This window comes from Molossus molossus, unplaced genomic scaffold (genome assembly GCF_014108415.1).
Source record: "Molossus molossus isolate mMolMol1 unplaced genomic scaffold, mMolMol1.p scaffold_m16_p_3, whole genome shotgun sequence".
NCBI classification, from domain to species: domain Eukaryota; kingdom Metazoa; phylum Chordata; class Mammalia; order Chiroptera; family Molossidae; genus Molossus; species Molossus molossus.
The window spans coordinates 118,625,664-118,652,814 of NW_023425366.1; the positions used below are offsets into that span (position 1 = coordinate 118,625,664).

Here is a 27,151-nt window from a genome sequence, read left to right on the forward strand (position 1 = left end):
ACAAACAAAAAGAAGAAATAAAGCCATCTTTGTTAACAGATAACATGATCATCTAAGTATAAAATCCACCCCTGAATCAACAACAACAACAAAAAGCCCTCCTGGAACTAATAAAGCACCTGATGCAAAGTGGTAGGTTATAAGGTTAATATACAAAAGTCAATCACTACCCCTGGCTGGTTTGGGTCAGCGGTTAGAGCGTTGGCCCACAGACCGGAGAGTCCCAGGTTTGGTTCCTGCTAAGGGCACATATCTCAGTTGCAGTTTGTCCCAGGCCTTGGTTGGGGTCGGGTGGGTGGCCACCACTCGATGTTTCTCTCTCAGTGATGTTTCTCTCTCTCTTCCTTCCTCTCTCCCTCCTACTCTGTCCTCAGGTGAGGATAAAAAAAAGTCACTTTTCTATACCATCAATAAACAACTGGAATTTGAAATTAAAAGCACAATACCACTAACATTAGCACCAAAAATTAAACAGGTATAAATTTAACAAAATATGTACAAAATCTAATGAAAACTACAAGATGAAAGCAATCGAAGAATTAAATAAATGTAGAGATATTCCATGTTCGTAGATAGGAAGACTCAATATTGTCAAGATGGTAGCTCTTCTCAACTTGATCTATAGATTGAATGAAATACCAATAAAAATCCCAGCAAGTTATTTTGTTGATATTGACAAACTGGTATAAATATAAATATAAATATAAATATAAATATAAATATAAATATAAATATAAATATAAATATAAATATAAATATATATCTTTGGAGGCAAATGACCCGGAATAGTCAACACAATATTGGAGGAGAAAAACAAAGTTGGAGGACTGACATTCATCATTCATTACTCAAGACTGACTTTCTCTAAAGTTACATTAATCAAGACAGTGTGGTACTGGTGAAAGAAGAGACATATATAGATCAGTGGAATAGCCCAGCCAGTGTGGTTTAGTGGATTGAGCTATGTCCTATGGACTGAGAGGTCCCAGTTTGATTCCCAGTCAGGGCACATGCCTGGGTTGTGGGCTCAATCCCCAGTAGGGGGTGTACTGGAGGCAGCCGATGGATGTTTCTCTCTCACATCCATGTTTCTATCTCTCTCCCTTTCTCTCTGAAAAATCAATACAAAAATATATATAGATCAGTGGAATAGAATAAAGAGCCCAGGAATAGACATATAAATATGGTTAACTGTTGACAAAGGAGCAAAGGCAATAACAGAGAAAAGATAATCTTTTGAACAAATAATGCTAGAATACCTGGACATCTACATGCAAAAGATAAAAAGAATCTAGATAGATTTTAAACCCTTCACAAAAATTAACTCTAAATGGATTCTGTACCTAAATGTAAACCACAAAACAATAAAACTCCTAGGATTTACCATAGGAGAAAACCTAGATGACCTTGGGTTTGGTGATGACTTTTCAGATACAACATTAATGGCGTAATTCATGAAAGAAACATTTGGATTTCATTAAATTATGCAAGGAACTCTTTTTTTTTTTTCTCTTTAAATTCTCACCTGAGGATATTTTTCCATTTATTTCCAGATAAAGTGGGTGGGAGGGAGGGAGGGAGGGAGAGAAACATCAACGTGAGAGAGACACATCGATTGGCTGCCTCCTGCATAACCCCAACCAGGGCTAGGGACGTAACCACAATCAAGGTATGTGCCCTTGACTGGAATCAAACCCGTGACTCTTTGGTCCAGGGGCTGACATTCCAACCACAGAGCCAAACTGGCCAGGGCTATGTAAGGGACACTTAAACTGAACAATAAGAAAATGGACAACCTGATTTTAAAATGGGCAAAATATCTGAACAGACACCTCACCAAACAAGGTATAAAGATGAGCCCTGGCCAGTTTGGCTCAGCGGTTAGAGCGCCCGCCTGCGGTCCGGAGAGACCCGGGTTCGGTTCCCGCTAAGGGCACATACTTCGGTTGCAGTTTGTCCCCGGCCCTGGTTGGTCGTGTGGGTGGCGGCCACTCGATGTGTCCCTTTCACATCGATGTTTCTCACTGTCTCTCTTCCTCTCTCTCCCTCTCTCTCCCTCCCATACTGTCTGTACAAAAAATGGAAAAATGTCCTCGGGTGAGGATTAAAAAAAAAACCAAAAAAAAAAACAACAACAACAAGGTATAAAGATGATAAATAAGCATATGAAAGGATGCTCCACATCATGTCATTGGGGAATTGCAAATCAAAATGATGAGATACTATTATACAACTATCAGAATTATGAAAATCCAAAAACTCGAACAACAATAAATGCCAACAAGGATGTGGGGCAACAGGAACTCTCATTCATTGCCGATGGACATGCAACATTGAAATGCTTTTCCTGTTACTCTCCTGCAAGTCCCAGACCCCTCTGTTCCTGAGAATGAATAGAGGAGGGACTATTTCTAGGTCCCAGACTGTGCACAGGGACTAGAAATTATTTTGGAGGGCATAGCACCCTGTTAACTTTAAGGGGTTATCCAGATTATAAATGAAGTTCTTTTTGAGAACAAGAAATCATTCCTCAGAAGGGATTTCTGGCCCCTGAGGAGAGAATCAAGGATTAAGATTTAGTTCAGCCCTGATCAGTGTGACTCAGTGTTTAGAGCGTTGGCCCGTGTACCAAAAGGTCATGGGTTTGATTCCCAGTCAAGGGCATGTACCTGGGTTGTAAGTTTGATCCCCAGCCCTTGTCAGGATGTGGGCAGGAGGCAACCAATTGATGTATCTCTCTCACATTGATGTTTTTTGGGGGGGAGGGGAGGCTTTTTATTAGGTGGTAATTGCTGTGCTACAGGGGTCAGACCACATAAGCAGTGTCAGCCCCAGGAATGTGACCTCTCAGTGTTGACCACAAAGCCCCTGAGGCTGGGCCTGGTGAGCCCCAAGGTTAGAAGTGAAACTGGAAGGCTTCGGTCACGTGCTGCTTCCAGGCGTCCAGGCTGGGCAGCAGGGAGGAGATGCCCATGACGTGCCATGTCTCCCCATCTGACACCACCAAGGTCTGGTAGGACAGCAGCTGCACGCCTGCCTCTGCCAGGAGCCCAATCATGGTAGGCAGCATGGCAGGGTTGGAGGGCTGATCCCGGAACAGGAGCAGGGGCAGACCCCTGCGGAGAGGCACTTCTGGTCTGAAGACAGCTCCGTTGAGTGCCTGCAGCACAGGTGTGGTGCCCTGGACCAAGCCCACAGCCTGGTAAGGGGCACCTGCCAGGGCCACACTCAGGAAGCCTTCCCTGAATCCTTGCTCTCCCGGCACAGCAGGGTTATGGGAGGTGGTTACGTTGAGGCCAGCCTCCTTCACCAGGAGCTTGGCGTTCACCAAGTTCACGTCCGCGTGATTGGAAGCGTCTTTCAGGAGGCCGACAATGACTGCGGGGCTGAGGCAGTTGCCGGCATTCTTCAGGGATGTACCCTGTGTTACCACCTGGATGGTCCCTTTGGGGGACCCAGCCCAGGCTCGCATCAGTGTCCCCAGAGCTTCTGCCAGACCAATCAAAGGTTTTGTGTGTGGAGAGAAGGCACTGGTAAGGGCCTGGGCATTTACAACCCCTGCTAGGGCTCTGCCCTTCACCATGTCCACGAACTGGATAGCGATCACCTCCCTGCAGCGGCTCTGGGGCTCCCTGGTGCTGGCACCCAGGTGGGGGCAGCTGATGACGTTCTCATGGTCCACCAAGGCTCGGTCCCGTGGTGGCTCCTCGGTGAACACGTCCAGCGTGGCCCCGGCGCACTGGCCCGACTGCAGGGCCTGCAGCAGGGCGCCTTTGTCCATGACCCCTCCGCGGGCACAGTTCACCACACGCACCCCCTTCTTGCACTTGGCAAAGGTGTTGTCGTTCAGCAGGCCCGTCGTGGAGGGCAAAAGAGGGGTGTGTATGGTGATGAAGTCACAGAGAGGCCAGATCTCCTCCAGGAGCAGCTGCTGAACACCAAAGGAAGCCGAGACCTCTGGTGAAATGATGGGGTCGTACCCTACAGTCTTGATCCCAATGGACTGCATCCGGATGGCCACCTCTCTCCCGATTCTGCCCAGGCCAAGAATTCCCAGGGTCTTTCCATTCAACTCGGTGCCCATGAACTTGTTCCGCTCCCATTTGCCATCTTTCATCGAAGCCGTCGCCTGGGGAATCTGCCTGGCCAGACACATCATCCCACAGGTGAGCTCCGCAACGCTGAGACTGTTCCCATTGGGGGTGGTCATGACCAGGATGCCCTTTCTCGTGGCGGCCTCCAGGTCCACGTTGTCCATGCCCGTGCTGGCCCTGCCCACCACCTGGAGCGTCTCTGCTGCGTTGATGACATCAGCGGTCACCTTGGTGGCCGAGCGGACAATCAGGCCTTCGCAGTCCTGCAACTCGGCTATCAGCTCCTCTTTGCTCAGGTTCTGCTTCTCCACGACCTGCAGCCCTCTATTTTGCAGGATCTTCCGGCAGCAAGGGTCCAGGCTATCACTGATGAGCACTTTCTGTAGACTTGCAAAGGCCATTGCTGGAGCCGGCCTAGGGATTGACTGCTCTCCCTGGGCAGAAACACCTAAGCCGAGAAGCTGCTGCTCGGGAGGCCGGGCTTGTGTCACATTGATGTTTTGTTTTGGGAGGACTTCTCAGAGCACTTATGTTTAAATGTCTATCATGAACCCAGCCGGTGTGGCTCAATGGTTGAACAGCAACCCCTGCACCAAGAAGTTACTGGTTTGATTCCTGGTCAGGGCACATGCCCAGGTTGTGAGCCCAATCCCCAGGGAGGGGGGCATGCAGGAGATGGCCCTTGGGCAAGTTTGGATTTTAAAATGTGGAAGCTTTGCAGACACCAAAGAGGAGAATATTGTAGGGGTGCCTCTTATTTATTTTTTAATCCTCACCTGAGTATTTGTTTTTATTGATTTTAGAGAGAGGAAGGGAGCCTAATATATGGTGACAGAAGATTGACTTTGGGTGGTGGACATACAGTGCAATATTCATATTTTATAACATAGAAACCCACACCTGAAACCTATTATATTAACCAATGTCACCCCAATAAACTTATTTATTTAAACAATGGCTGAGAACATGTAGTCCTCAGTTGCTTTTGTTTTCTTTATTGATTTTAGAGAGAGAGGAAGGGAGAGAGAGATAGAAACATCTATGAGAGAGAACATCGATTGACTGCCTCCTGCCTGCCCCTCACACTGGGGATCCGGCCAACAACCTGGGCATGTGCCCTGACTGGGAATTGAACTGGCAACCTTTTGGTGCATGGGTTGATGCCCAACCACTAAGCCACACCAGCCAGGCCCAATAAATTTATTTTTAAAAAAGAGAGGAAGAGAGAGGGCGAGAGAAACTTTGATGTAGGAAACATCAGTTGGTTACCTCCTCTTTGCACCCCGACAGGGATTCAAAACTGCAACCTGGGTGTGTGCCCTGTGCAGCCTGGGTATGTGCCCTGACTGGGAATCAAACCCACAACCCTTTGGTGCACGGGACAAGCTCTAATCAGCTTAGCTACCCTGGCCAGGGCTGTAGGAGTGCCTCTTAACTCAAAGAGTAAGACTGCAAATGTGAGCTTCTCCTTTTATGAAAATAAGTAGCTTTATGCTTACTCACTATAGTTGAAGTGTGAAGAAACATTTTAAAAAACCATTTTCCTAACTCCTCTGTGTAAGAAACTGTTATTCCTTAAGCTACTACCTTTTCTAATTTAAGGTTTTTCTAAAGTTAAAAATATTTTACTTTTCTCTTCATGAACATTAAAAATTCTTCATTTTGTTTTTTTCAATTGCTTTGAAACTATTCAGTTGTTTGTACAAATCATGGACAAATGCTTAGTGTGAAAATTATGTTGGAAATGTACCCATTCGTTTAAAAAAATTCAACAGTAAGTTCCCTAATTTTTTCCTTAAAGGTGCAGTGTATCCAAATACTATAAAGCTTAATCTTTTTGTGTTAGTGCTAAGATATGGTGCTATATTCATCATTCTACTGTGGTAGAAATGAGAAGTGATTCTGATTGTTTTCCTAAATCTGAACCTCAACAGAAGACAAGAATTTACTTGCTTAATTCCTCTCACAAGAGGTAGATAGGGGAACTGCTTTAAGTGAAGTATAAGAATTATCAGATATGGGTGTACCACACAGGAAGACAGCACTTCAGTGTGGCCCAGTATCACTGCCTATCACAGAATTCACACAGGAAGGAAACCCTACACATAAAACAAGGTTGGTAGATGTGTCAAATGGTGCTTCGGGCTTGCTCCCCACTGAACCCACACAAAAAAGAAACTATAGAAGTGACAAGTATAGAAAAAATTCAGTAACATATGCTTGTGTGCTTGTTTGGAAAGAACCCTAGAAATAGAGTGTAGGTAAAACTTCAACATTTCCTACTTAAGGACACTTCAGAGACTCTAACAAGAGAAAGAAATGTGAGAACTTCAGCAAATAATCCACTGTAAACACTAAAGGGAAAGTCCTAAAGAGAAAAGTTAACAGATAGCCTTGATCCATTATACATGAGAGTAGAAACTGGAGGCACTCAGTAAGCACTTGTCAATGGAGTGACTCAGTGAATGCTTTAAAAAATCTTTTATGAAACTCAAATCTTTTGTAAGGCTGCTTAGCATCCTTCCTCTTAAGCGCTCCAGGGGAATTGAACTGTTCTCACTGTTCCAAAAAACTGACAGAAACCCCAGAAGTCTTAGTTTGATTCCAAGTTCTCCTTCTGTCGTTGCTCTCCACGTAAAAGATAGCTGAGGTTCTCATGTTCAGCTTGATGTTCCAGAGTCCACTTGATGATGGGGAAAATTCTGGGTTTGGGATGTGCCCAGCACATTGGCCACTTAGACCAGGGCAGAGAAGGGTTGAGTATTTGGGGGCTAGCCTGGGTCAATAATGCAGTGTTCAGAAGCCAACATTGGAGACACTGTAAGATTGTTATCTGAACAGAATAAAATAAAGCACCTTCTGGTTTGTCTTAAACCGTTTGGGTATGGAGGGCATATTTGTGAGAACTTTAATACTAATATTAGAGACTGAACATAGGGTCATGTCTCAGATTTCATTTTTAAAATAAGTCTCACTACATTTTTTTATTTATTAATTTGAGCAAGAGAGGAAAGGGAGAGAGAGGTGGGGTCAGACATTGATTTATTGTTCCACTTACTCATGCATCCACTGGTTGTTTCTTTCTTTTCTTTTCTTATCCTCATCCGAAGACATTTTTCCATTTTTTTGTTCAGATAGAGTGGGAGGGGGAGAGAGAGAGAGAGAGAAACATCGATGTGAAAGGGACACATCGAGTGGTTGCCACCCACACGACCCAACCAGGGCCGGGGACAAACTGCAACCAAGGTACATGCCCTTAGCAGGAACCGAACCCGGGTCTCTCTGGACCACAGGCCGACGCTTTAACCGCTGAGCCAAACTGGCCAGGGCCACTGGTTGTTTCTTGTTTGTACCCTGACAGGGACTGAACCCACAACCTTGGCATATCAAGATGGTGCTCTAACCAACTGAGCTACCCAGCCAGAGCAATAGATTTTTATTTTTTTTAGTAATCTGCTTTTATCTCTGCGATGAGGCTACACAAGTTCCTTCTTCCAACTTCCACATGTCCACCCCAAATTTGAGACATTGTGCTGCTGGCTTTTGGCTAAGCTAGGATGTTCCCACTGGAGGCTTCTTACTCCCCAACTAAAGTGTTCTACTCTTGCTTTCCTGCTCAAGCTTCTTCCCAACTGTCATCTCTTAGTCCAGGAAGAACAGCCACCTCCTTTATATACCAATATGGGTGTAGAATTTGCTTCTGCCATATGCCCCATTTTTTGAGGCACATAGGGAAAGTTCAAACCATTCTTTGAAATCTGTACTGGCAGGTTTAGCTCAGCGGTTAGAGCACTGGCCTGTGGACCACAGAGTCCTGGGTTCAGTTCCCGCTCAGGGCATGTATCTTGGTTGCAGTTTGTCCCTGGCCGCGACTGGGGCCGTGTGGGTGGCAACTCTTTGATGTGTCTCTCTCACCTCAATGTCTCTCTCTCTCTCTCTTCCTCCCTCTCCCACTCTATCTGAAGCACAAAAATGTCCTCAGGTGAGGATAAAAATAAAAAAAACACTACTGTACTCACATGAAGAATGAAAGGCAAACTCTACCCTCTTCCTACCCCACTGAACAACAGAAACACATCTTGTGCACATGGGGCAGTGGTGTACAAGGGAACAAACAGGGAAAAAGGAATAAGGCTAGAGGTAGAAGGCTGCCTTATTCATATGAACAACCTCCCCAGGATATGTTCCTTGATAAGTAATTAATTTCTCTTTAACCTCATCTAGTCTTCATTTTATATTTAAAAAATGTTTTTACTGATTTTTTAGAGAAAGGGAGATAGAAATATCAACGTGAGGGAGAAACATCGATTGGCTGCCTCCTGCATGTCCCCTACTGGGGATCAATCCTGCAACCCAGGCACGTACCCTGACTGGAAATCAAACCACGACCTCTCAGTCCACGGGACGATACTCAATCCTTTGAGCCACACCAGCCAGGTTGTTTTATTTATTTTTCTTTTTCTTTTCACCCCCAGCCTTGTAAATTCCTAAGTGTCTCCATCAGTATTACATCAGTTTAGTGGAACATCTGGAGGAAGCTAGATGTTTCCTGAGAACCAAGGGCAAAGTAGAATGAAAAAAAAAAAAAAAAAGCCCCAGAATTGTAGTTGAAGAGCCGCCTCTATTAAAACAGGCCAGGTTATACTGCAGAAACACACAGCACACATCTCAGTGGTTAAACACTAAAGTTTATTTCTTGACTCCTCAAAGTCCATTATTGGTCTGGGGGACTCATTAGAACAGCTGACCCATCATGTATGGGACTAAGCATCTAGACTGGTCTGATTTCATGGCTCCTCTCTCTATGTATTTCCATGATTGAGGCAGGAAGAAAGAGCACTACAATCTTGCACCAACAAATAAATGCTTTAGCCCAGAAGTGAGGCTTTTGCTAACAACCCACTGAACAAAATGACCTGATGACCTTGTCTAACTAACTACAAGGAGTAGAAAAGCATAATCATTCTCCATTTTATTGTTCAATAGAATACAAGCTCCAAGAAGGCATGCATTTTTTTCTCTTTTGTTCACTACTATATCCTTGGTCTAGAATAGTGCCTAGGCGCATAATAGGCCATCATTAAATTAAGTGCATGAATGAATGTACTGCCAATAAGAAATCCACATGGGGGGAGAGAAGAGATAAACCAAAGAACTTATATGCATAACTAATAGACATAGAAAACAATGCTGGCGGGGTGGGGGGTGGGATCAGGAGGAAGTTAAGGAAAAGGAGAAACATCTGTAACAGAAATAAATTATGTATCTTGGAAGAATTCCACGTGTATCTTGGGAGATGAGACAGAGTCCCAGGGGTCTAAGGCTGAGGGTGTTGGATAAGAGCTACTCAGACCAGAGCTTCAAAGCTGGGTGTGCTTAAGAATAGTTGGTGTAGTTCAACTTGGAAAAGAAACTAACTCCCACTGAAGGAGCCAGACCAAACCTCAGATGATTTACACCAAAAAAACACTGAAGCCATGAACCAAATCAATTCAGCATAACCACCACCACCAGTGCTCAGCTCCTGAAAGAAACTGCAAGAGCCACAAATGCATCTGCTCCTTAAATGTATTTCAGTCCAACCAACATATCTGAGGAGGAAGAAAAAGGGAAAGAAATGCACATTGATTGAGCATCTACTGTTGGCCAGGCTGGTAGGTGCTCTTCTTTCATCAATCCCTGTAATCCCCAGATCAACTCTGAGGTGAGTGTTTTCTAGGAAATCGAAGACTTAAAGTGTTTCAGTAACCAATCAAGAAACAGGAATGTTTTATAAACTAGAAATAGATACATCATCTAGGCTGGCTCTGCAGAGATAACACACAAAATCCTGATAAGCCTGTCTTTAGGCCTGACTGAAGAAGCTAAATGACAACCAAAAGACCCACTATCTATGAGGTTCTGAATAAGTCCCTATGTCTTTTTGTGCCTTAACTTCCTCATTTATAAAATAATAGATTTGGAACAGATAATTTAATCCCTTTCCTGATACTACCTAAAAGCTCTACCAAGAACACATCTGAGTCAAAGGTAAAAACAGATAAAGGGTGAATTATAAGAATACTCACAGCATAAAGATTTCAGCAGTCTATCAAATATCACTTAAGACTACTGCTAAATGCTGAAGAAAACTGATATAGGTAGACCCTACCTAATAGCTTACAGTGTACGACAACAAATATGGATGTAGATAACTCACTTTTGCTAACCACTCTCCATCAGTTCCCAAAACATTCCTTTTGGAAACCTGTCTCCTGCTGTATGGATTCGTAGATCACCATGCACAGTAAACCACAGGATCCTGCCTGTAGCACACACTCCAGTTCCCAGACACACAAATCTCTCCTGATTCTTAGTAACAAAAGCCAAATGAAAAAGCAAACAAAATCCTGAGAAGTTAATTCTGGACTCCATTACATTTCTTTTAGGCCTCAGGAAAGTGCTAATTTTTATGGCTATTTTATCCTATTGACATTATGAGGAAACAGTCTAATTTCTATTATTGCAGAAAATTCTTTACATCTAATATGTTATTCCATGGCTAAAAATTCCAACCCGTTTTCATATAATCTCATTAGAATGTTTTTCTTTTTACAAACACCAAATGAGAGACATAAGATAGTGCATTATTAGTTATCTGGCAGATTCCTTAGTGGTGAAGTAAACATGATTTCATCAAAGTAAATTTTGTGCTAATATGCCTCAAGAGCTGCCCTGGCCGGTTTGGCTCAGCAGTTAGAGCGTTGGTCCGCGGACCAGAGAGTCCCGGGTTCAGTTCCCGCTAAGGGCATGTACCTCAGTTGCAGTTTGTCCCCGGTCCTGGTTGAGGTCATGTGGGTGGCAACCGCTCGGGTGTCTCTCTCACATCGATGTTTCTCTCTCTTTCTTCCTCTTTCCCTCCCATTCTATCTGAAGATAAATGCAAAAATGTCCTCGGGTGAAGGTAAAAAAAAAAGAGAGAACTAAAGTTGCTAAAAAGCTCAAGAAAAAAACTCACAATTAGGTTGTTAAAAAACTTTACATTAGACTTTGTTTCTGCCCCATAAGACTACTGAAATTGTTAAGCCTGCTACCTTGAAAACAATAATATACAATTGAACGAGCATATTTTTGCTTTTTGTTTTGGAAGACCACGCTACAAATGTTTCTATCACATGTATTTGAGTGACTGGGGTTACCCTGATGGTTTGGCTCAGCAGTTAGAGCCACCAGCCATGGACGGAAGAGTCAAGGGTTCGATTCTGGGTCAAGGGCCTGTATCTGGGTTGCAGGTTCAATCCCTAGCCCTGGTCAGGGTTGTGCGGGAGGCAGCCAACTGATGTCCCTCTTCTCTCTCTCCCTCCCTCGCACTCTATCTAAACAAACAAACAAACAAAAAATCAATGGAAAAATATACTCGGGTGAGGACTAAAAAAATAAAGAGTGGCTGGGGGGAGCAATGAAAAACTAACACTATTTCTTTTTTTTATCCTCACCTGAGGATATTTTTCCATTGACTTTCAGACAGAGTGGGAGAAAGGATGAGAGAGAGAAACATCAATGTAAGAGACACATAGATCCTGACCAGGGCTGGGGATCAAACTGCAACCCAGGTACATGTCCTTGACTGAAATCAAACCCTCAACTATTTGGTCCATGGGCCAATGCTCTAATTGCTAAGCCAAACTGGCCAAGGCAAAACAAAACAAAACCCCAAACCCAACATTATTTACTTCTGTGACCACAGAAGACCTGTTTGATTAATGGCTTCATTTGCTATTTGAAGCTGAATTTGATTATTTTGGGAGGTAAAACCCTAAAGCAGCTTTTTCCACTTTTTGAATGTTCCTAAACACAGATCTTGCTAAGGAATTCCCTACAGGTTATAAGTAAAAACAGTAAGCAGCACAACTTTAATGCACCCCCCTGCAGAGTTAAATTTGATTCCTTTCTTTACAATATTCCACTGATAAAAATTCATGCTTCATAATTTTGTATTTTTTCATGAACTTTAGTGTCAAACTCTACTTGGTGAATTTCTTCAGACTGAAGACACTGGACAAGCTTCCCTTCACTGGTGGAGTTTCTGATGCCTAAGAAGGCTTGATCTCCTGCTGAAGTTTCTTCTGCATACGTTACAGGAATAAGGCTGCTCACCTGTGTGGGTTCTCCTATGTTTAATAAGGTGAGAGTTTTGGCTGAATTTTTTTCCACATTCATGACACGTAAAGGGCTTCTCTCCAGTGTGAGTTCTTTGATGTGTGTGGAGATTTGTATTTTGACTGAAGCTTTTCCCACACCATGAGCATTTATATGGTTTTATTCCTTGGTGTGTTGTTAAGTGCTTATTAAGATCTGAACTCCATCTAAATCTCTTATCACACTGTGGACATTTATATGGTTTCTCTTCAGTGTGAATTCTTTGGTGCTTAATAAGATCAGAGCTAACTCTGAAGCTTTTCCCACATTCGTGGCATTTAAAAGGCTTCTCTCCTGCACGTTCTTTCTTGTGACGATCCATAAGTTTCAGCAGCTCTTGTTTCCAGGTTGAAAGTTTCTTTCTTTTCTTCACTGGAAAATCTTGGTGCCATTTCCCCACCCTGTGCATATCACCATGATTTTCTTTGACTGTGGTTTTCTGGGGAACTTTCACTCTGGACTTTTTTGATATTATGTCTCCAGGTGCTTGTAATTCTAAGCCAGAAAGACATATAGGCTGATGATTTTCAGTGTCATTTTTGAGCTTTAACCCTGTTGGAATTAATATGACAATCAGCCAACTGAATGGCAGAGCGAGAAAACCACAGGAATGGAGAGAAAAAAAAATCAAAGATCAATGAATCTGTAATAAACAGATAAGTAGAATCTTAAAACGTTAAGGCCTTGCAAAGATTCCTATTAAAGCACATTTCTCCTCTTCCCATAGTGTATTTACCTATAGGCAGCTCTCCAGGACTGTCCATGAGCTCTGTGGATTCTTGAACCCATGGATCTTTCCCTTGTTCCAGATAGGAGATCACTTTAGGTTTGGGGAGCACAAATATGGCTGTGAAACAGAAAAACTGAGGTCAAGAACTGGTAACAATGGTTCATTAATTCCAGTAAAAGTAAAGAACACTTAAAAGTTGTTATCCCGAAATGGTTAAATGATTAGATTCTCGTGTCAGGTATGTTTTATACTACACTCTATCTGTAGGTTGATATGCGAAGTACACCCTGAGAAATAAACCTAGCTTGAGCGATGGAAAGGATATAGGTCATAGATATCTTGTGTACGTTCCCTGTCTTCTGACACTAATAACTGAACACCTGACCAAGTTGGAATAAAACTCCAGAGGTTTCAGAGTCCTATGAACTCTTTAAAACTCTGAATAAGACCAGGTCTAGCAGAGCCAAAGTAAAGGTCAGTAGGTTGGGAATCACATGCACAAGTGATTCCTGTCATAATTATAGTAACCTTTTATTTTGTTCTTGAGCACCAGAAACTACTAGGAAAGATTTCTATAATTCCTATAGCTCACTGGTTCATATCCAGTTGGAAAAACAGATCAGCATCATTTAGGGGACTTTTTCTAAATACAAATTTCCAAGTATGGTAAGTATTCTTTATTCAATCTTTCAACAAATATGTATTAACTGGCTATGACATATCAGACACTTTCCAGTGAAATAGGAATACAGTGGTGAAAAAGCCTAAAACTCCTAATCTCATAGAACTTAACTTCTAGTGGGAGACTGAAACAATAAAATATCAATAAACAGACAAACAAAATATCAAGAAGTGATCAAAGTTTTTTAAAAAACTTAAGAGGGTAACCAGCCAGTGTGGCTCAGTGGATTGAGCACCATCCCATGGACCGAGAGGTCCCAATTAGATTCCTGGTCAGTGCACATGCCCGGGTTTCGGGGGTCAATTCCCAGTGGGGGGTGTGCAGGAGGCAGCCAATCAATGTTTCTGTCTCACATCAATATTTCTCTCTCTCTCTCTAAAAAAAGTAATAAAAACAAACAAACAAACTGAAGAGGGTACAAGAGCATTTAAAATTCTGCTTCTGGCCCTGGCCAGTTTGGCTCAGCAGTTAAAGTGTTAGTCGTGGACCAAAGAGTCATGGGTTCGATTCCCAGTCAACGGTCTGTACCTCAGTTGTGGGTTTGATCCCCAGCCCTGGTTGGGGTCGTGTGGTAGGCCACCAATCGATGTGTCTCTCTCCCTTCCTCCCACTGTATCTAAAAAAAAAAAAATCAATGGAAAAATATCCTCAGGTGAAGATTTAAAAAAATGAGATTCTGCTTCTGTGAAGCTATTTGAGATTTGGCTTTGTGGAAGGCTTCTTTGAGAAAATGATATTTGAGCAGAATGAAAGGTGCAACTTTTGCCATATGGCAGAAAGTGTGCCAGGTAGAGGAAAGGGTAAAGTAGAAATGAGCAAGACAAGTTCAAAAAACAGAAGAAGCCCTGGCCAGATAGCTCAGTTAGTTAGAGCCTTGTCCTGATATACCAATGATGCAGGATCAATCCTTAGTCAGGGCACATACAATAATCAATCAGTGAATGCATAAATAAATGGAACAACGTATCAATGTTTCTCTCTCCCCCCTCCTCACATCCTCTCTCTCTCTAAAATCAATAAATTAGCCCTGGCCAGTTTGGCTCAGCGGTTAGAGCGTCGGCCTGCGGTCCGGAGAGACCCGGGTTCGGTTCCCGCTGAGGGCACGTACTTCGGTTGCAGTTTGTCCCTGGCCCTGGTTGGTCGTGCGGGTGGCAGCCACTCGATGTGTCCCTTCACATCGATGTTTCTCTCTCTCTCTCCCTTCTTCTCTCTCCCTCCCGCTCTATCTGTACAAAAAATGGAAAACTATCCTCGGGTGAGGATAAAAAAAAAAAAAAAAATTAAAATCAATAAATTAAAAAAAACAAAAAAATGAGACAAGACTACTGTGGCTACAGAGAACTAAACAAGCCCTGGCTGGTTCAGGTCAGCGGCTAGAGCATCAGCCCACGCACCAAAAAGTCGCAGGTTTGATTCCGGTCAAGGGCACGTACCTGGGTTGCAGTTTGATCCCTGGCCCTGGTTGGGGTTGTGCAGCAGGCAACCAATCGATGTGTCTGTCTCATATCAATGTTTCTCTTTCTCCCTCTCCCTCCCTCTCATTCTATTTGAAAATCAATGGAAAAATATCCTCAGGTGAGGATTAGAAAAGAGAGAGAGAGAGAGAACTGAACAAGGGCACAAGTGGTAGAAGATGAAGGCAGAAAAGGGAGAAGACACCAGATTTTGAAGGGTACTGAGCACCTTGGTAAGGAAAAGTTTGGATTTTATTCTTAATGTGGTAAAAAGTCATCATAAGGTTTTAAAACACAGATATGTCATAATCTGATCCGGTTTTAAAGACTGGCTGCTGCATAGAAAACAGACTATGGGAGGGCAAGAATGTTGGCAGCAGGAGCCAATTAAAAAGCTACTAAGGCAGCCTGGTTTGAGATGATACTGGCTTAGACCAAGATGCTAACAAAGCAAGAGGATGAGACATGGTTGGACTCAGACTATACTGTGAAGATGGAACCATGAGAATAGTGATACCTTAGTAGTGGGGTATGATGACAAGATAATGGAAAAGGATGACTATGTGTCTTGCTTTGAGCTACTGAGTGAACGAAGTTGCTCTTTACTGAGATGAAAAATATGTAAGAGTAGGTTTGAGGGAAAGAAGGGAAAGAGACTCAGAATTCTATGTGGGATAAGAAATGCGTATTTGGAAAAAGCACTCAGGTGATCTGGATACACACCTTTCCTCTGCAAAAACCATCAAGTTGAGAACCAACTAGTTACTGAAACAGACTCTCCTACAGGGGAGTATTAAAAGTAAGATGAGAACATGACAGATTACTCAACTTCTATACAAAGGGAAGGGGAGAATCTTTACCTAGAGAGATGACAGTCTCATAGTTTTCCTGTATTACGTCATTGTAAAGGGCCTTCTGACTGGGATCCAGTAACTCCCATTCTTCTTGGGAAAAATACACAGCCACTTCTTCAAATTTCAATAAACTCTAAGAAAGAGAATGGGCTTCAGCTCATTACCTGGCACTGCAGAAGCAGCCCTAACAACTGGCCCATGAACTTAATAGTGGGCCAGGCACTGAAGGAATTAATAGCACATTTTTTTTTTTTTTCAAGTGAGAGGCAGAAAGGAAGGAGGCAAGGGATCAGCAAACAGTCTGAGAGGTGTCCAGTTCTACAGGGAGAATATCTGGGCTAACATGCTTCTGAGCACCTGCTGGGCAGTGTGGGTCATGGGCAGCAGGGAAAGGCAGCCCTAAACAGCTTGAAAGCACAGCTCACCTGGGACTCAGGCAAGATGAGCTCAGGTACCACTGTCCAGTCTTTGGTGTTTGTCTGCTCAGGAAAGTCTAGGATCTGGTGAGCAGGCACAGCTGTGGGTGGAAAAGAGCCTTAGGAAATTTCTCTTGCTTCCATGAACATCCTGAGCACATTTCTAAAGTATACAAGATCCTGATTCTTTTAGTAGAGGTGGGACTCCTTTATAAGTGTTATGTGGTACCTAGAAGTGGTCATCAGTCCCTACAACCAGTTCCCAAATTGACTGTCCTCAGTTTTCATGAGTGAAGTCAGTAAGAGGAAATCTCATTTTTTCCTTACATGACATAAATTATTCTGAGTTGGGCAAAAATTAGAGGTGTCTGAATAAACGGGAGAGTCCAGTGTCGGTAAAGGAAGTAGGAAGGTAAAAATGAGCATAGTAAGTTCAAGAAACAGCAAGAAGACCAATGAGGCTAAAGAGGATGGAGCCAGGGTACAAGTGGCAGGGAGGTTGAGTAGGGGCCAGATCTTGAAGTGGCCTACATGCCTCATAAGGAGTTTAGATTTTATTCTAAATGTGAAAAGTGACCATAAGGTTTTGAAGCAGAGAACTGTCATGATCTCATGAGGTTTTTTGAAGACTCTTGACTGCTTTGTGGAAAATAGACTATGGGAGGGTAAGAGAGGTAGCCGGGGAACCAGTTACAAAGCTGGTTAGAGAAGCCACTGGCTAAGACCAGAATGCCAACACAACAAGAGAATAAGACCTGATTGGACTCAGACTAGGTATGATGTAAAGGTGGAGCCAAGAGAACGAGTGATGCATTAGTAGTGAGGTATGATGGCAAGATCAGACTAAAGGATGAACCAGGTATTCCGGACTGAAATATGGGGTAAATGGTGGTGCCATTTATGGGAACGGAAAGATAAAAGAGCAGATTTGTAGGAAAGAGTGGAAAGTAGGGGAGAGTGGAGAATTTTAGGATAAGGAATGAGCATATACACTTAGTAAAAGTTTGAGATCATCTGAACGTACCTTTCCCCTGCCTATACCAAGTTGAGAACCAACTAGCTCTTGGAACAGACTCTCTCACCAGGGTGCTTTCCCAGTAAACTAAGAATATTGCAGATTACTCAACTTCTACACAAAAGGAAGAAGGAATATTTACCTAGAGAGATGACAGTTTCGTAGTTTTCCTGCATTACATCATTGTAGAGTGTCTTCTGACTGGGATCCAGTAACTCCCATTCTTCCTGGGAAAAATATACGGCCACTTCTTCAAATTTCAATAAGCTCTAAAGAAAAGAATGGGCTTCAGCTCAGTATCTGCCGCTGCAGAAGCAGCCCTAACATCCAGCCATAAACTGCATGGTAGGCCAGGCACTGACGGAATTAACAGCACATTATTTTTTTAAACTAAGAAGGCAGAAAGGAAGGAAGCAAGGGATCAGCAAACAGTCTGGGAGGTGTCCAGTTCTACAGGGAGAATATCTGGGTTAACATGCTTCTGAGCACCTGCTGGGCGGTACAGGTCATGGGCAGCAGGGAAAGGCAGCCCTAAACAGCTTGAAAGCACAGCTCACCTGGGACTCAGGCAAGATGAGCTGAGGTGCCACTGTCCAGTCTTTGGTGTTTGTCTGCTCAGGAAAGTCTAGGATCTGGTGAGCAGGGACAGCTGTGGGTGGAAGAGAACCATAGAAAATTTCTCACTTCTGTGTACATCCTGAACTCATTTCTTAAATAAAGAAAATCTTGATTATTTTAGTAGATGGGAAACCAAGTGCGAAGTGGCCTTATCAATGTTAATAAGAACCAAGAATCTATCAATTCCCAGAACAGGTTATCCAGTTTTCATAAGCAAAATTAATAAAACAAAAACCTTATTTTCCTTTCATGATTTAGTTCCCAGTTAAGAAAAATTTAACGGACTTGAAAATGAAATACGGACTCCAGTGTACAGAAGATGTATTATCTATCATTTATTTATTTTCCTGGTACACAACTGTGTTCACATACTGCCACTGACAGCCCATCAGTGATCCCAATTCCTTCTGTGTTTTGAGGATGGGGTAGCCCAAACCTTTACACTTTTCTAAGGAACAGTGTTCATGGTATTATTACCAGGGTCCTCTAGTTTGGACATTTCTGTACCTTAGGCCAATCCCCACCTTCACATACACCTGGTCTATTCTAACGCCACCTGTGGGGAGTGGGAGGTGTGGGCGGTAATCATAATTGCTAACATGGTGCATTTGCACATCCACAGAGCTGGGCACCCAGAAAATGCTCACAATGTTCTGGCTGAACAAATTACTATCACAGTTCCCAGCAGAAAGAAATTATCACGCAGTTCCTTACCCCTCTTACACATAGGCTCTGTTTCTTTATGAGTATTCCTGCTCAGTTGTTGTTGTAGATCCTGATATTCATTCCAAAAGTCTTCATCCTGGGACCTGCCCACTGGCTGGGACTTTGCTGGCTTCAGCTTGAAGCCTGGGGTCTCTGCTGTTTCTCCCAAGAGTACTGTGTCCTTTCCCAGCACAGGGACTGCAACCTATAAATAATTTCCACCCTTGTTACCAGAACTTACTTTAGGCATGGGGGCTGCTAGTAGAGGGAGGAAAAAGCGTAGAGTCCAGATTGTGGAAGGAGTGAGACACTAAACAAAATTACTTTACAAAAATACTTAAAAAGATAATTTAGGGGCATCAATGTTCCGCAAAGAACTAGCCACAAAATCTGGGAAATTTAGGATAAAAGGAAGAAAGATGTGGCTACTGCCACCCCTCTGCATACAGCCCAGCTTAGACCACTAGCAGGGTAGTGTAGGCCACCTGTTCTCATGCTGTCTTGACAATATTTCTCTCTTCACTTAGATCCCTGCTGCAGTGATTTCTTATCTTATACTTTTCTCAAAAGATTAAAAAATTTAACTGTCCTGTCAACTAGATTTTCTCCATGGGTAGGAAAGGTTTTTACAGGAAATGTGGATAAAATGGAGGAGGAGGAATGATTCTGGCTCCAACCTCCTTCCAGATGATTTCGATACCAAACATATGCCCCTGCCGTGTTTCTTGACAGTAGGCTTGAAGCCAATTGATGTGCTGCCACCTGCCCAAGGGCATACCCTGGACTGAAGCAAGTAGAGCCAAGGACCAACCACTTAGGGAGGGCAGTGGAGGCTCTTGCTTATGGTGTGAAGAACACAATCTCTCAGTGTCTTTCTTCTCTCAGCCACGCTTTTGGGACTTCTAAATCTGTTTCCCTTTTTTTGTGTCTCCTCTAGTCTTCCCTACTGTTTTTTTTTTGGCTTTCTCTTTACTATCCTCTCTACTTTCATCTCTGTATGTTCTCCCTTTTTTGGATCTGCCCCATCCTTTCCAACTCCTATTGCCCTTTGTTTCTTAGAACATAAGACACATCTCCTAGGGCAAGCCAGACTAGGCTTATTACTCTCAATTCATCCTGGCTCCAAAGAGGGAAAAATGCAATTTTCTCTATGGCCAGGGAAGTCTCTGCTAGAATCTCTAAAACCTGTGGAATGACTATTGCTGTACGTCTGTGGTTTCAAGTCTTGCCTTAGATGGCCTAAAGCAACAGGAGATCATCAATCCAATTCATCCCATTTCTCTATTAACTGCCCCCAACCCCATATATCCACTTTCATTCCATGTCATTTTATGTATCAGGAATCTTTCTTCTCACCCCATTCTTCGTTTGACCAGATTCACTCTGCAAGTGGTCTACCAAGGCCACAGCCTCCTCAGTGCTCTGGAGATGGTGCTTCTTTATCTGGGTCTGAGTATCCCTGGGCAGAATGGTCAGAAACTGTTCTAGCACCAGCAGATCCAAGATCTGTTCTTTTGAGTGTATGTCTGGCCTCAGCCACTGACGGCATAATTCCTGAAGTTGGCCAACGGCCACGCGGGGTCCAGCTGCTTCTTGATAGTGGAAACTTCGGAAGTGTTGGCGAGAGCTCTCGGGACTGAGACTGTCTGTTTGTGCAGTATATTTCTTATTCTGAGTGGAGCTCTCTGTCACAGGTCCCTTGGTCTCCCACAGAGCCCTGATATGAGGGTTCAAATACTCAGCCACCTTCAGATCTACCATCATCATTCTGCCTGGAACAGTTGCTCCTGTGTTGGGCACAACACCCGTACCACCTTTGACAAACTGAGGCCCAATCTGGTCTGGAATAAAATCAGTAAAAGGATCTTCTTCCTAAGGCACCGAGGGCAGAAAAAAAGTGCGGGTCAATAATAAAGTCACATGAATTTTGCTACTTATTATGAGAGAAAAATTCTCTTTAAAATCAACTACCAGGCCCTTTGTTTCTCTCCTTTTCTTTACATTATTCAGTTGATTTATAGCACAGCTCATTGAAGACAAATGTCAATTGATGACTTTACCTTTACAAGAAAATAATACATCAGGAAAAGTTGGTGGGTGAGAAAATTGGCACCCACTGGCTCCAAAGAGTTTGGGGATTATTCAAAGAGTTCGTTGATGTGCTTTCTACTGAATCTTCCCCATGTCAAAGATTAGGAGAACACTGAGCTTCTTTTAAATTTTAATATTATCACCCTAGTCTTCTACTTTTAAGAAAAGGGCACAACCTCTATGACCCTTCAATCTCTTGTGATAATGGAAGCCTTCTCTTCGTGGAACATTTGAGACTCTCCTTTACTTGCATGAATACTGGCAAGAGAGCTGAAGCAGTGAAACCAGAGTAGAAGGAAAGTAATTAGGGGAAAAGTAGCCTTTTCTGTTCAAAAAGAATTCCCCAATTAAGTAACTAGATGCTCAACATTCTTCTTTGCAAGATGTATGAAGGGCACTACACAGATTTATACTGTATTTTTAAATTTCTGTTTACTTTAACTAGGAAAAGTCACAGACGACCTTCCTTTACAAAATGTCCAAAAACCAAGTTGTAAAAAGGCAAGTTGGAGAAAGGCAATTGGTGATGATTAAGTTGACCCTTCTCCTGACTACGTTTCAAGGGCCTTTTAGACTTCTAAGAGAGGCTATGAAGAGCCTTGTGGGCCCACTCTCCCTGAAGTGATGCAGCAGAACCGACACTGAGATTCTTTCCAGGAAGCTACGGTATTCACAAACGGCGGGCTCCTTGCTGCCCACCCCGGCTGGAGAACTTCTGCATCACAAGAAAGTGATCTCTAAGACGCCAAACTGCGGTTCTCCGTCGGGTAACGTCAGCAGCCGCCGCCGCCGCCCGCCCCCCCGCCCCCTCCAAACAAGCCAGCGGAGGCGGGAACGTGGACATTTCCGGAGGGCAGTCGGGCTTCGAGGGCACTTTTGTAAGCGAGTAGTGTAGAAGCGTCCCCAGCCGCAGGCTCCGGAGGTATCTGCGCAAAGGGCAGGAAGAGTGGCCTCCGGAGCCTGACCGCCAGCCTCGCCGGAGACAGTCTGGCCGCAGGCTCTGGCCGCTCGGCCACGAGAAATGGCGCCTCGCCTCCAAACACCTTGCAGCAGCCTCGAGCACTGGCCGGCAGGTCTCCGGGGCTCCGCAGTCGACGACGAAAGAGAACCGATTCTTGGTTACCTCAGACAGCTGGGCTTCGTGGTGGCCGCTCCCTCATTCTCCGGCTCAACCGCAATTCGCACTTCCGGCTGCCGCGCAAGGGCCACAACTCTCGGCCGCTGGACACTGTTCACAGACCTGAGATAGGCGGAATCTAAGGCGCAGGTCCCACCAGGCCTACTGGACGCCTCGCCCACCTAGGGCCTTTTCTAGGCTGCAGTCTGAAACCCGCGCTGCAACCGGAAGTGGAAGTGGAGCACTTCCCGGCTGGCTTTGCAGCCCAGCTGCGTCTGCCTGCGCCGCGGTTCTTGGCTCCGCGGAAGGAACCAGCCTCCGGACTGGTTCAACAGTGGCGCCCGGAAGAATATATGCCACAGAGTCTCCAGGTTGCGGAGCCTAGAAGGGCCCTGCACGCGGCTCAAACCGTAGTGTCGCCGTCTCGTGGCCTGGCTCTGTGAGGCGTTACGCGTCCGGGTGATTTCTGCTTAGCCTACGGGCGGCTGGTTGCCAGGTATTCGGGAGTCCTGCCCAGTTAAGGTCTTCGCCGTCAGTGCCCTTGGCCGGCCTGGCCCCGCCGGTCATGCCCGAGTTTTCGTCCCAGGCTCATTTTTACCTCCTCAAGGAGGAGGCCTTTTTGTTCCGTTCAGGATCAACGGCACTGAGGGGGCAATACCCTATTTTGGGCTGTGCGTCTCACAACAATTGTTTTTTTCGTGTGAGATATATGAAATAGGTTACATTTATAGTTCTCTGTGACAGAGAAATCGAGAGCTAAGAGCTGACTTGTCAGGGTCACATAACTTACCATCGGCAGCTCCTAGACTGTAATTTAGGTCCTTTTTCACTACAGCATGCTTCCTGAAGAATGGGAACCTTCTTTTCATCTCGTGTTACCTGCAGTGTTTGGCCAAATTACCTGAGTAAGATGAGCATTCCACATCCTACTGAATCATATTTAAAGGAACCTGTGTATTTCGGTTTGTGTTCTAATTACTAGTGTCTTCAGTGTCAGCCTCTACCAGTCAAGGAATTATTTAGTCTAATAGGTGTAGCCAGTGTTAATAGAACAGTGTCTTTGAATCAAGGAATCTGGCAGGACTCAGGCAATTTCATGAATATCAATAACACAGGGTAGGAAAAGGGAGGACATAAGCTGAAGGCTACAGAAATTCCAAGAAAATGGAAGTTGACCTTTGGTTGCGGAAAATTATAAAAGACTATACGGGATGGGAGTGAGCAGAGGTTAAGGCAGCGATTTTCAGCCAGTGCACTGCAAGAATTTTTAAACATGCAGTACCTGACTATTTAATCAGGGATACTGACCTCTTTTCCCTTAGATTGTCAAATTTTAAAATGACAACAGCCAGCACCACAATAGCTGTTCGGCGTAAATGAATCAAAATTATACCTTTTTTGTCAGATTAGCAAAAAAATATAATACAATTTTTGGTGTGATGCAGAATTTTAGTAAATAAGTGTACCGCGAGATGAAAAAAGTTGAAAATCACTGGGGTGAGGTAAAAGCATAGCCTTGAAAAGCTGGAGAGATTAGAGTGTAGAATCTTTAGTATTTTTACTAAATGTAACTTGGCTACATTTAGGGAAAGAAAGTTAGAAAATAAGTTTATGTAGATCTGTTTGCTTTGAATGGGAGTGAAGAGAATGCATTTAATGGAGTGTGTACCCGAGCATTATTTGAAGGTTTTTGAGGGAGCTTCTTTCCAGGGCAGTTCATCTGGAGATAAGTTTAAAGTGGGAATGAAAATGAGAGACCATTAACAGGGCCATTACACTACTTTTGCTTTTAGGTAGAATGGTGTTACATTCCTGAGGCACAGATCATGATCCTTTTTGAGTGAGAAAAGGATTAAACAGAGGCAATAATTATAGGCATCTGCCTGTCACTTGCATATGTTTCAAAGCATTTTCAGTTCCTTAGAATCTATCAAGTTGGGACTATCAAGTTTCTTTATTTTTTTATCCTCATCCAAGGACACTTTTGCATTTATCTTCATATAGAGCGGGAGGGAGAAAGGGAGGAAGAGAGAGAGATAAACATCGATGTGAGAGAGACACATTGGATGCCACCCACACAACCCCTACCGGGCTGGAGACAAACTGCAACCGAGTTACGTGCCCTTGGCGGGAACTGAACCCGGGACTCTCTGGTCCACAGGCCAACGATCTAATTGCTGAACCATACCAGCCAGGGTTGGACTTAGTTTCTTTAAAAGTCATTATTGTTTCCAGTCTCAGAACCAGAACCAGTGAAGAGTGATGTTCTTAGCATTGAGATCCTCCTCAGCTGGCCCAAAGCTGAGCATATGACTGGAACGTATTGAATAAATGAAGTTCTGCTAGCAATGCCTTTGGATTTCATTGGCAGGCCTGATTCATAGCTTGGGTAGGGAGTTAGGGAAGATGGAGAGAAGGAAGTGGGAGAAGAGGCCCTGTGAAAGAAAAAGCAGCAGCAAGGCACAAAATGGTGAAGTGCCCTGGCTAGTTTAGCTTAGCTGTTAGAGCGATGGCAGCAGACCAGAGTCACAGGTTCAATTCCGGGTCAAGGGCATATTACCCAGGTTTTCGGTTTGATCCTCAGCTCAGGTCCGGGTTGTGCGGGAGACAACCAATCGATGTGTCTCTCTCACATCAATGTTTCTCTCTCTCTCTCCCTCCTTCCACTCTCTCTGGAAATCAATGGAAAAATATCCTCGGGTGAGGATTAACCAAAACATACAAACAAAAAAGGTGAACAGTGAATGAGGACGACTAATGATTTTCATTGGTTGAATTTGATGCCCTAGTTGCTTATTTTTGCTGTGGAACCCGTAAAAGTTCCTTGAATCTTTCCTTTCGCTTTCACCTTCTCCTGCCTGAACATGTTTTGAGAAATGATGAATGCACAGGCGGGAAGTAATGAAAGTAAATACACAGAATTTACTTTGAGATGCTACACAACTACTAGAGCAGGCTGAGTTTTTTTGTTGTTGTTGCTGTTAATCTTCACCCAAGGATATTTTTCCATTGATTTTTAGATAGAGTGGAAGGGAGGGAGGGATAGAGAGAGAAACATCAATGTGAAAGAGACATATCAAAAAAAGAGAGAGAGAGAGAGACATCAATTGGTTGCCTTCCGAATGACCCCAACCAGGGCAGTGGATTGAATCTGCATCCCAGGTACATGCCCTTGACTGGGAATTGAACCAGTGACCTTCCAGTCTGCAGGCCAACGCTCTCACTGCTGAGCCAAACTGGCCAGGGCCAGGCTGAGTGTTTTTGCTGGGTGACTGGCTGGAGTTAATATTGCTACTATTGGCTGACAAACATATTCTTTTTATTTTCCATTTCTAATAGTTATTCATTATTAATTAGTACTACCTTAGTTATAGCTGCCTCTTTTACAAGGTTGCTTGATCTTAGCCTTTCACAGCCTCCACACCATATTAACTATGATATCCTTTCTTGATCTTAGTGCTTCATAAACCAGTTAGCACTTCTTGAAACACATGTTAGAGGAAAACTAACAGTTAGGCTCTTCTGGGATCCTAGATTAGAGGCGTATGAGAATTCTACGTAGTTGAGGAATGACTGAAAGCCAGTCAGTCATTCTCTTCTAAAGGAGAGGAAAAATGACTGAAAATACCAATCATTTTCCTCATTTCTCTGACATGCTTTTTTTTCTTCATAGCACCTGGAATGGAAAAAAGCGGCAGTTGTTACTTTCCATGATGTTGTATATCTGGATTGAGGACCATGAAATTAATCTAGAGTAGGATATTTCTAAGGAATAAATGGAATTGGGCAGCACCAGGAGGACCTGAACGGAATACTTGAGGGAGCTGAGCTACAGAAGACTGTGAACAGAAGGATTTATAGGAAACAACTGACCAGAAACACCAGTAGAGAAACTTTTTAAATTTTTCAAGCAATAAAATAATTGAGTCTTGGTTCAAATTAAACAAAATCTACACTGAAGAGAAACCAAATAAAATCTCAAATATAAAAAGTGTGTTACTTAAAACCCTAATGTAAATTTAGGAAAACAAACAAAAGGACAGATCTTTAAAATTTTTGAAACTTTTTAATTATGGTAAAATATATGTAAAACTGTTAGACTCACCTCTAAGAATTTCCATGATTCTCAAACTTGCTAATATCCCACATATTGAAGATTGAAAAATAGTACTTGAGAATACACCAGATGTACACAAGGAAGATCTGAGAGCAGAAAAGTTCCAGTAACAAATAATTTACATACTTACTGATGACATTGTTAAAGATTGGTCTTTGAGAATGCTATATTGAATGTAATAAAAGTTGGATTTCATTCATATGGACAGCATATGAAGAAGAACTTTCTTCTTCATGTAAAGATATTACTGAATCTAGCTCTCCAGATATCCCAATGTCAGGATAAGCTTGGAGTCTTTAACCAGTTGGATGGACAGCTATGCAGTGAACACTACATACAGAGTAATATGAACACCATATTTTCTGGCAGTGAGGTCAAATCGGGTCCTTTTGGAAGAGGAGAACCTCATTGCATCTTTGCTGCATAATATTACTGTCCTTGCCTTTGAAGCTTTCACATTCCCATCTTCTCAAGCACTTTTTTTTTTTAATTGAATGATTTTAGAAAGGAGGGGGGGGGGGAGAGAGAGAGATTTGTTGTCCCACTTACTTATGTACTCATTGGTTGATTCTTGTATGTGCCCTGACCAGGTTGATTCTTGTATGTGCCCTGACCAGGGGTGGGACCTGCAACCTTGGCATATTGGGACGATGTTTTAACTAGCTGAGCTACCCAGCCAGGGCCTCAAGCACCACTTTTTATTGCCACTTATCTCACCTGGGTCTGTACTTCTTGTGGGCACATCTTGCCTCCTCTTTTCCATGTGTTTGTTTCCTGTGTTGACTTACAGAGTATGCAGATAGTCCTATTATTCCTGATTGGTTCTGCTATATCTGCCAAGGGAGAGGAGGAGCAGGGCAGTTCTGAAAATTTTATCATCCATGTCTTGCAGGAGCAATGGCAAGAGAAGACTTTAGCAGTGGCAGCTTTCTGAGTTCATAATACCTTTACCTCTAGACTAACACTTCAATCTTGAGCCCTTATTCCTTTTAGCTAGCCCATTACTCTTCAGTACAAATGTGCCTGTGCCTTCTAGGGCACTGAGCTAATTTTTTGTTTAAATTTTTTTTCCATTTCAGT

At 43.4% G+C, this 27,151-nt stretch overlaps 2 protein-coding genes across 6 annotated transcripts in view; both read right to left on the minus strand.

Moving 5' to 3' along the window:
- The window catches only part of ZNF75A (zinc finger protein 75a), a 50,028-nt gene that overhangs the window by 21,089 nt on the left and 1,788 nt on the right, over nt 1-27,151 (minus strand). The window contains exons 1-8 of one of the 5 annotated variants that reach the window (XM_036280284.1): nt 20,103-20,528; nt 18,756-18,951; nt 17,981-18,072; nt 17,566-17,692; nt 16,418-16,509; nt 15,999-16,125; nt 13,009-13,119; nt 11,701-12,824 (exon numbers count right to left, since the gene is read on the minus strand). In XM_036280284.1, the coding sequence (XP_036136177.1) occupies nt 12,145-12,824; nt 13,009-13,119; nt 15,999-16,125; nt 16,418-16,509; nt 17,566-17,692; nt 17,981-18,072; nt 18,756-18,951; nt 20,103-20,513 (1,836 nt within the window). In that variant the 5' untranslated portion in view covers nt 20,514-20,528 and the 3' untranslated portion in view covers nt 11,701-12,144. Of the gene's footprint in view, nt 1-11,700; nt 12,854-13,008; nt 13,120-15,998; nt 16,126-16,417; nt 16,510-17,565; nt 17,693-17,980; nt 18,073-18,755; nt 18,952-20,102; nt 20,619-27,151 lie in introns of those variants that run through there. The other 4 variants (XM_036280287.1, XR_004961720.1, XR_004961719.1 and 1 more) reach the window with 4 other exon arrangements.
- LOC118642491 (D-3-phosphoglycerate dehydrogenase-like) lies at nt 2,897-4,502 on the minus strand. Its single transcript, XM_036280290.1, has one exon. The coding sequence runs from the start codon at nt 4,493-4,495 to the stop codon at nt 2,897-2,899; it is 1,599 nt and encodes a 532-aa protein (XP_036136183.1). The 5' UTR covers nt 4,496-4,502.